The sequence below is a fragment of the Trachypithecus francoisi genome, unplaced genomic scaffold (assembly GCF_009764315.1).
Source record: "Trachypithecus francoisi isolate TF-2019V2 unplaced genomic scaffold, Tfra_2.0 Contig01116, whole genome shotgun sequence".
Classification (NCBI taxonomy): Eukaryota; Metazoa; Chordata; class Mammalia; order Primates; family Cercopithecidae; genus Trachypithecus; species Trachypithecus francoisi.
In genome coordinates this window covers 15,653-26,278 of record NW_022681152.1, presented here as the reverse complement: position 1 = coordinate 26,278, position 10,626 = coordinate 15,653, and the positions used below count along the sequence as shown (strand labels likewise).

Here is a 10,626-nt window from a genome sequence, read left to right as displayed (position 1 = left end):
TGAAATGCCGTCTCTACTAAAAATATAAAAATTGGCCAGGCATCGTGACTCATGCCTGTAATCCTAGCACTTTGGGAGGCCAAGGCAGGCTGATCATCTGAGGTCAGGTGTTCGAGACCAACCTGACCATCATGGAGAAACCCTGTCTCTACTAAAAAAACAAAATTAGCCAGGTGTGGTGGCAGGTGCCTGTAATCCCAGCTACTCAGGAGACTGAGGCAGGAGAATCACCTAAATCTGGGAGGCGGAGGTTGTGGTGAGCCAAGATCACACCATTGCATGCTAGCCTGGGCAACAAGAGTGAAACTCCCTTTCAAAAAGAAAAAAAAAAAAAATAGCCAGGCACAGTGGTGTACACGTGAAATCCCAGCTCCTCAGGAGAATCACTTGAACCCAGGAGGCAGATTTTACATTGCTGAGATGACATCACAGCACTGCAGCCTGGGTGACAGAGTGAGACTCCATCTCAAAAAATTACAAAATAAAAACTAAAAGAATTACCAGATGTCAAGAAGCATACTGTAAACACAAAAACACAGAAATACAAAATTTCAAAACAAAATAAAACATGAATTTGAAACTTATCGGATACCAGCAGGTAGAAAAATATATTCATGAAAGAACTCCTAGAAGGGTAACATAGGAAAGAAAAAATAGTACAAAGGTTATTTGAAGAAGAAAGGGGCCAAGAATTTCTCATATTTGAATGTGATGAAAATAAAAACACTATCAACCAAGAATACCTGATCTAGAAAGTTACCTCAAAAATAAGAGAAAAATAAACTTTCCAAAATGAACAAAAAGTAAGGGTGTTCATCACGGCTAGTACACTCCCACAAGAAATACAAAACTGTGCCACGCCTAGCAGCTCATGACTATAATCCCAGAAATTTGGAAGGACAATACAGGAGGACTGCTTGAGGCCAGGAGTTTGTGACCAGTCTGGGCAACATAATGAGACCTTGCCTTTAAAAAATGCTAGAAAGAATCCACTATGTTGAAAATCAAAATGATGCCACACAATATCATAAATCCATATTCAAAATATAAAGCTCTTCATTAAATGTAAATATATATAACAGATACTGAATGTTTTACTATTGTAATGATGGCGCATACAACTAAAATTCTGCTATAGAATTTGAAAAAATATATAAATTGTATAAATTGTTACTAGATATACAATAAAAATAACTTGTGAATTTAATAACAAACTAAAGGATGTAAAGAGCTACAGTTTTCATATTGATTGAAGTTGTTATGAGATCAAAATATATGTTATAACATTAAGATGTTTTATGTAATCTCCATTATTCAAGTGCTCACAAGAAAATATTCATAGAAAGTATGCAAAATAAAATGAGAAAATAATCAAAACATGTCACTAAAAAACAACAGAACAAAAATGAAGGCAGTCAAACAGGAGATGAGGGAAAACCTATCTACAAGAAAAAAGAAAACAGTAAGAACCAAAATAGTAGTAGTACATTCATTTCTTTAAGAAATTGTTTCAATGAAAACAGTTTAAGCTACTAAAGAAATACAATGGTTAAGCAAACACTATTATAAAATACACAATCTACAAGAGACTCACTTTATTTTTTTTTTTTATTTTTTATTTTTTTTAGTAGAGACGGGGTTTCTCCGTGTTAACCAGGATGGTCTCAATCTCCTGACCTCGTGATCCGCCCATCTCGGCCTCCCAAAGTGCTGGGATTACAGGCGTGAGCCACCGCGCCCGGCCGGCAGAGACTCACTTTAAACAGTCAAACAGGCTGGAAGCAGAATTTTAAAAATCCATGCAAATAGTAACCACGAATGGGTCATGTGGTCCTAATTATATCAGAGAAAACACACTTTAAGTCAAAAACCGGAACAAGAGGCAAAGACTGATATTATATAATGGTAAAAGAGTCTACTTACTAGGGATTTGTAACTGTTATAACTATCTATATGTATACGTAACTATAAAATCAGGTTCCTAAATATATGAAGCAAATATTGACAGATATCAAGAAAGAAATATACAACAACATAGTAACTGCAGACACCAAGATCCCATTTTCAGTAATGAATAGAAAAACCAGAATAGAAAGTATAAAACTAAACACATTCTACAACATATTCTTGCTCAAGGGTCCAATCATTTAATTTTGTTAGCATGTCAGTATAACCCACAGTGGTGAAAAAATTCAAAATAATCTCTATCAAAATCCCAATGTTACATTGTTTTGTAGAAATTTATTTTAAAATTTGATCAGAAAATATAACTAAAGGAGAGAAATGCTGATCAGGTAGAAGAAACAAAAGAAAACTGGATAACATTATAGATTCTATTAGTCCATTTTGCATTACTATGAATGAATACCTGAGATGGAGTAATTTAAAAGAGGTTTATTAGACTCACAGTTCTGCAGACTATAAAAGAAGCATGGTGACAGCATCTGCTTTTGGTGAGGGTCTCAGTAACCTTAGAATCATGACAGAAGGCAAAGGAGGACCAAACATTTCACATGGTGAAAGAGGGAGCATGTGCAAGGCAGATGTGCCAAATGCCCTTAAACAACTAGCTCTCAAAGGAACTAAAAGAGTGAGAACTCACTCATCACCAAGGGGATGGTGCCAGTTCATTCATGAGGGATTCTCTCCCATGACACGACCTCACACCAGACCCCACCTCTAACACTGGGGATCACATTTCAACCAAGATGTGGGGAGGACAAACATCCAAACCCTACCACAGACCAATCAGACATAACAGACATGTACAGAACTCTCCAGTCAAAAGCAACATAATACACCATATTCTTCATTGCAACGGTGCATTCTGGTAAGGCACAGAACAAGTCTTATTAAACTTAAGAAGACCAAAATCATACAATGTATGTCTTCTGACCAAAATGGAATGAAACTACAAGAATGAAGCTACAAGAAGAAAAGCAATGTGCTACTGAAACAAAGATAGACAAATGATGCTGAAAACAGTATCTACACTGAAAAACTTAAGTTGGATTCTTTCCTTGCATCATATACAAAAGAAGTTTTTAACAAAATAGCTAAACTTAAAAATATATAAAAAACATAACTCTTAGAAGAAAAAATAGGAGTAAGATATAACATTGGTCTTGGTACTGATTTCTTGGATACGACATCAAATTCATGAGCAACACAGAACAGAAAAATTGAATTACATTAAACTTCAAAATTTCTGCACATCAAAGAAAACATTTGGTGGAGTAACAATGTCACTTAAGAAATGGGTGAAAATATTTGCAAACCACATGTGATGGGAGTTAATATCCAGCATAAATAATTCTTAAAAATCAACAAAAGTTAAATAACTTGATTTAAAAATAGACAAAAGACTGAACGGACATTTCTCCAAAAAAATACATAAAAATGGCAAAAAGTATTTGAAAGGATGCTTAAAATTACTAATTTATAGATAAATGCAAAACAAAATCACCTCACAACCATTAGACTGGCCATTACAAATTTAAAAATAAATATCAAGTTTGTTGAGGATGTGAAGAAATTAAAACCCACGTGAAAAATAATGTAGCTAAAATATTATGAATGCTCCTCAAAATATTAAAAAGGAAAGCATCATATAATCCAGCAATCCCACTTATGAATCTATATACAAAATATTCAACACCTGACCTGGAAAACATTTGAACATCCATGTTTGTTGTATCATTACTCACAAAAACCAAAGGCAGAAACAATCTTTATGTCCCTGGACAAACACATTTCTTACAGTGCCGTATACACACAATGGAATATTATTAAAGGATATCTTGTCACATTTCAAAATAAACTTTGAAAATATTCTGTCAACTGAAATAAGCCAGTAACAAAGTCATTCATACTATCTGATTTCACTTACATGAGATATCTTTAGTAGTCAAACTCAGAAACAGAAAGTGGAAGGGTGTTTGTCCAGGGCTGGAGAGAGGGTAAAATGGGCAATTGTTACTCAACGTGTATTGAGTTTTAGTTTTGCAAGATGTAAAAGTTCTAGAGGCCTTTTGCGTAACAATATACTTATCATGACTGAAATTTACACTTTTTTAAGACTGGGTCTCAATTTGTTGCCCGGGATAGAGTGCAGTGATGAGTGATGTGACCACAGCTTACTGCCATCTCCAATCCCAGGCTCAAGTGATCCTCCCACCTCAGCCTCCCAGGTATCTGAAATTAGAGGCACATGCCACCATACCCAGCTAAGTTTTCTAATTTGTTGTAGATATCGGGTCTCCATATGTTGCTCAGGCTGGTCTCAAACTCCTGGGTTCAAGCAATGCTCCTGCCTCAGCCTCCCAAAGTACTAGGATTACAGTCATGAGCCACCATACCTGGCCATAAATTGTACACTTAAGCACAATTAAAATGGTAAATTTTATGTTTTGTATTTTCATGACAAAGTTTTTTCAAAGGATAACTAAAAAGCCATACAGAAATAAATCTGTCCAAAAATTACCTTCAAATCATAAAAGTGTTTCTCTCGTACAAAAAAATATATATTCATTAAACACATGGTGAAAATAAGTGAAAAATAACTTAAGTGACTACCAGTCACCTGGACAGGATAATTCAGCCAAGAAAATAAATATAGTAGCTAAGCCATAATAAAATTAGAGTCATATTTACAGGTAAAATCACATACATATAACTTAACTATGATAGACATATGGCTGATTCATCTTTTAATTAAACCCCATACTGACTTAAAATGTACATTCGAAGTTGCACATTGTCTAAAATTATAACACATAAAACAAAAAACACAGTAAACTGATGTCAAAATTCTATACAAAAAAGTGAAATTTCAAAATATAACAAGATAAATATTTACCCATAAAATCTGGAATGCAACATTGATGTACCATTTAAAAAGTATTTGTCCAAATAACTAAAACTATCAACCATGTGCACTCATGGAAAGCAGGTATTTTAAATCATTGATACGGAGTGTATGGCAGTAAAATTTCATAGAAACTGCACTATACCATAAATAAAAGGTTCTACTAAAAATATTTTAATAAGTAAGCATTTAAAAGACATGAAAGGTAATTTTTGGTATGTTTTAATATATTGATGCTATTCTTACACAAAATAATACTGTTGTAATTTAACCTTTAGAAGCATATAATAGTGTTACATTTCTAAATAGAAAAAAACTATATGTGTTTTGTAAAATAAAGTGAGAATCACTGACATATAAAATAAGTATTTTGCAATAAATCATATTATCATTTAGATGTAGACTGAAGAAAGTGGGTAGAAATCCTATGATTCTTTTTTGCCTGCAGTAAAAAATTTACAAGTGACTGTTTTGGTAAATACGAGGTGCCTACTGATTATCTGATTTACTTCAGGCATCACATGTAAATTCTGGCATATTGTTCTGAATGTCTGAATATAAAATTACAACTCTGAAATAGAAAACAAAAACAAAACATACAGGAAACTGACATCAGTACACTGTTGGAATAGATGGTGCCTGGCTTGTATAGGATCCCACAGCCACAAAAAAAGTGTAGGTTATCCCTGATAAAAGTGTCTTTATGAGAGAGTGAGCATGGCTCACACCTGTAATCACAGCTAAATGATACAGAAAGGTTGCTTTAGGCCAGGAGTTCCAGATCAGCCTGGAAACATAGCAAGGCCCCACATCAAAAAGTGTACCTTTAAGAAAGCTTTGGGATCCAGGGGGGAAGTTTTGAAACCCTGCTAAAGCTCAAGATTGAGAAGCATCCATTGTAGAATGCAGGCCCTCATTCAGGCGACTAACTAGAGGACTCCTGGTTTTGGCTACACAGCAAGAAATGGACTACCCAACTCGATCCCACTGAGAATACTGAACAGACTCTCTAACCATTTGAAACTCAGGCACAGTCTGGGAGTTGTACTGTCTGTCCAGAGACCTTGGAGGAGACACCCAAGGCCTGCAGTCCTTGGACTCTACTGTGGTCCCTGAAACAGTTCAATGACTCAGTTCTAGCTTCCTTTATCACAGCTCATGGCCAGTCCTGCCCCTTTAGCAAGCCACACAGTGACCTGGGAAAACCCGCCGCCCAGGTGCTCAGTGGGAGCCACACACTCATCCACACCCTGATAATAAGACCCACCATATGTAGACTTAACTGCAGACATCTGTCCTTGTTTCTACCCTACAGACCCAAGTTCTGAAGGAAATCCAGTCTGCCCAGGAATAAGACAGGGATCACAATCACCCAAGACCCTGGTAACAAGACAACCAAAGGCAGACCCAGCAGCCTTGTGACCCAGATACAACCCCTATTCACTACAAACCCTGAAGGCTTCCCATCCCCTGGGGGAACCAACAAGAGAAGATCTTTACCTCTTGGAACCAGATTATAAAAACTTGAAAAGGTGTTTGCTTCTTCAGATTCACAGACACCAATGCAAGGCTATATTGTACCCACTGTCAGTGCTTTTATTTTAACATAACACTGAAAGTACGTGACAAAAATTTCTCAAGTAAAATTGTTTTAAAAGTTACTCAAGTTGAAGACAACAAAAAATGTTGCTGTTTGTAGATGACATGATGCTATATACAGAAAACTATAAACAGTAAGCCAAAATCTGTCTAAGCTAATAAGTGTACTCCAAATGTTAGTAAAATATAAAATTAACATACAAATATCAGTTATGGTTTCATACACTAACATCAAACTACCTGATTTAAAAAAGCAGAAAACAGTCACATTTACAATAGCATTAAAGTAATAAATTTCTAAGGCACAAATTTAACCAAGGAGGAAAAAGATCTTTATACTGAAAGATATAGGTATTGATGAAAGAAACGGAAGAAGATACAAGAAATGTAAAATTATCCCACATTTATAGATTGGAAGAATAAATATTGTTAAAGTACCATATTATCCAAAGTCATCTATAGATTCAGTGAAGTCCCTATCACAATTCCAGTGGCATTTTGCACAGTAATACAAAATACAGTCCTAAAATATATATAAAAGTATAATAGATTTGAATAGCCAGAGTAATCTTGAGGAAAAAATACAAAGGAAAGGGACATCATACTTTATGATTTCAAACTATATTAAAGGACTACACTAAGAAAAATGGGATGGTAAGCATGGGAAAAAATGGACACAAAAACCAACAGAACAGAATAGAGAGCCGGGAAATAAACCCATGTATATAAGGTCAACCCTAAACAAGTGCACCAAAAACACACAGTGAAAAATGTATAGTGTCTTCAGTACTCAGATCTGGGAAAACTGGATACCCACAAGCAAAATATTAAAATTAGATTCTTTTTCTTACACCATATGAAAAATTACCTTGAATTGAAGACTTAAAACAAGACATGAATCCTTAAAACTCCTAAAAAATGGGAAGAAATCTTGATAGTCCTAGCAATATATTATTTTTGCCTCAACACCAAAAGTACAGCAGCAAAAGTAGATATAAACAAGCTGAATTGCATCAAACTAAAAAGCTTTTGCACAGAAAACAGAATAAAATATTATGAAATGGGAGAAAATACTTGCAAACTATACACGTAAGAGAATAATATATGAAAAATAAGGAACTAAGCAAATCCAAAGCCAAAACAATAATAAAAATAATAACCCAATTGAAAAATAGGCAAAAGACTGAATTCATATTTTAAAATGAAAACGCAAATGGCCAACAAATATATGAAAAGTACAAAACATCACCAATCATCAGGTAACTGCAAATCAAAACCATGATGAGCTATCACCTCACATCTGTTAGGATAGAATAGAGTTGTATAGATATACCCATCTTTATATGAGCTTTTACATAAAAGCTCATATATCTATGTGTGTGTGTATATATACATATACACACATACATATACATCTTTACATATATATGTAAATAAATATAGCAATTATTGATAAGAATGTGAATAAAAAATATTCTGTATACTCCTGGAGAGTGTTAAATTGGTAGAGTCATAAATACCAATATGAATGTTATCTGAAAAACAGAACTGTCAGGCAATCTAGCAATCCCACTTTTGGGTATATAATCAAAGGAAACAAAACGAATATTTCCAAGAAACATTTGAACTTCAAGTTCATTACATTAATCACAATTTCAAAGAGATAAAAACCCTACATGTTTGTGAATGCTGAATGGATGAAGTAAATATGGCACAAATAGGCAACAGAATATTATTCAACCATAAAACATAATGGAATCTTGCCATTTCAACAACATGGATGAACCTGAAGGACATTGTACTAAATGAAATAAGAAAGGCACATTAAGAGAAATACTGCTTGTTTTCACTTATGCAAGAAATATGAAAATGTTGAACTTATAAAATCACAGTCCAGTGTTAGTTGCCAGGGACTGGAGGTGAGGAAAATGAAGGATACAAACTTTCAGTTTTAAGATGAATAAGTTTTAAGGATCTAATATATAGCTTCATGACTATTGTTAACAATGTTTTGTATGCTTAAAATTTGCTAAGGCAGTAAACAGGAGTTCTCACTACAAAAAGAGGTACTAAGAGTAGACATGTCTGTTAATGTGATCGTACTAATTATTTCACAGTGTATACACATAGCAAGTCATTACATTATACACAAAAATATGCAGTTATACAAATGTAATTTGTAAAAAATCCACAATATATATACACATACATATATACACAGGCACATGAATGACACAGTATGGGTAAGCTTCATATTAAACAAGATAAAATTATAAAATAACAGTTATTAAAAATAAGGTCACAAATGGGACTTTAATATGTGTTCAGCAATGTTGTAAGCTCCCTAATGGCATAGTATATTTGAGCAATGTACACAGTAGATAAATTAAACTATCTTACAGTTAAGGAATTAGGGCATGTAGACCTTAAATGACCAACTCAGTTCATACTAAAAAAAAGTGAAGTAAAATCATCTTAGATTTTTTTTTCTTAGTTTGGGCATATGCTTAGTATTCTGATGAAATTACCGAGTATGAATTTCTGTAGAAACACATTTGAAACCTCATAGGCTAAGAAAATTTTAAAGCAGAAAATTCATAACACCTGTCCCTGGTGTTCCTGGAATTTCTGAAACAAATCCCAATATCACCACTACTCTCACAAATTTCAGCCAAGATTCAAAAGGGAAACTTAAAAATGGCTTACCATGGTTTCTAAAAATATATATTTGTGTGTCCCTAAAGGCAACATAAAAGCAGTCAGATCATGCAGTCCCTCCTATGCCATGAAAATGGCTTTGCCTCTCAATGTAAACGTGAAGGAGGATCACTAAAGGGAAAGTAGAATCCATAGAGCATTTAAGAGCATGAGACAGAAGATGCCCCTGTATGAGAGGAAGAGAAAAAGAAAGAAACCCAGGCTTCTCACAAACTGTTTCTACTGAAAGGCAGGCCTCCCAAATCACATTTTAAGGTCTGGCTTCCTCAATGACCTTGGAACTCTCATCTGTCATCTGCTGTGCCATCTGCTTCATTCACATTCACTTACCTGGGTGTTCTGCTACTGTCTCATGTCTCTTCACATTCCAAGGCTCTTTCCTTTCTTCCAGACAGGTGATCAGCTCTGGCTTAGAGACAGCAATACCTGTTTTATTTTAAAAAGTAGCTGTTGCTGGGATTTTCCAATTATCAACCTAGTACTATCTTTAGTAGGGAAAAGAAGACATAATAGAAGTCTAGAAAATCGCCGAATACTGTTTCATGACAGAAACTCCAGAATATTTAGGACATAGTTTAAATTTCTGGGTTTTTACCCCCACTACCCAGAATTACTGAATCAAAAATTAGTTGGGGCAATAGGATTTTCAGGTGTGGGCAACAATATTTTAAGCCACCACACTTCTGGAATTACCACTTATCTATAATTAAAAACACAGATCAGCTCAGGAAAGGGGAAAGTTCAGGTAAAGATGGAACATCTTCAAGAATTTCTTTTCTACAACAACAAATCTCCAAGACTGTCTTGAAAGAAGGAATCTAAAATGTATTCACGGAAAGCAGAAACTACAAAAAACATTCTACAAAGGACGGAAATGAAACCCTTGTGGTTTTTTAGGAAAAATGTATTGAAATTATCCTCACCCAGGGAGACCAGGTTTCTGTAGTTCTCTAACATCACATTCCTATACAAATTCTGCTGAGCAGTGTCCAGACATTGCCACTCCTCCATAGAGAATTCTATGACCACATCCCTGAATGTCAACAGTCTCTGAAAAAAAAAAAAAAAAAACACAAAAAAATGTACACAAACACATGTTTATCAAGTGGCCATAGGCATAACTCTTAATTTGACTCAAGATGAAAAGAGTGAAGAGGACTGATTGTGACTTGTATGATTGCCTAGAGTCACCTAATAAAATACTTTTCTTTTTTTTATTATTATACTTTACGTTCTAGGGTACATGTGCATAACGTGCAGGTTTGTTACATATGTGTACTTCTGCCATGTTGGTGTGCTGCACCCATCAACTCGTCAGCACCCATCAACTCATCATTTACATCAGGTATAACTCCCAGTGCAATCCCTCCCCCCTCCCCCCTCCCCGTGATAGGCCCCGGTGTGTGATGTTCCCCTTCCCGAGTCCAAGTGATCTCATTGTT

General features: G+C 34.9%; 1 protein-coding gene across 1 annotated transcript; it reads right to left on the bottom strand.

The window, feature by feature from the left end:
* Nucleotides 1–433: 433 nt before the first annotated feature.
* LOC117090800 (protein ZNF738-like) lies at nucleotides 434–10,234 on the bottom strand (the record flags this gene model as incomplete). Its single annotated transcript, XM_033223434.1, has 3 exons — nucleotides 434–465; nucleotides 9,515–9,610; nucleotides 10,108–10,234. Coding segments are annotated over 3 exons (255 nt in total), but the record flags the coding sequence as incomplete, so codon positions are not given.
* Between the last annotated feature and the right edge of the window lie 392 nt (nucleotides 10,235–10,626).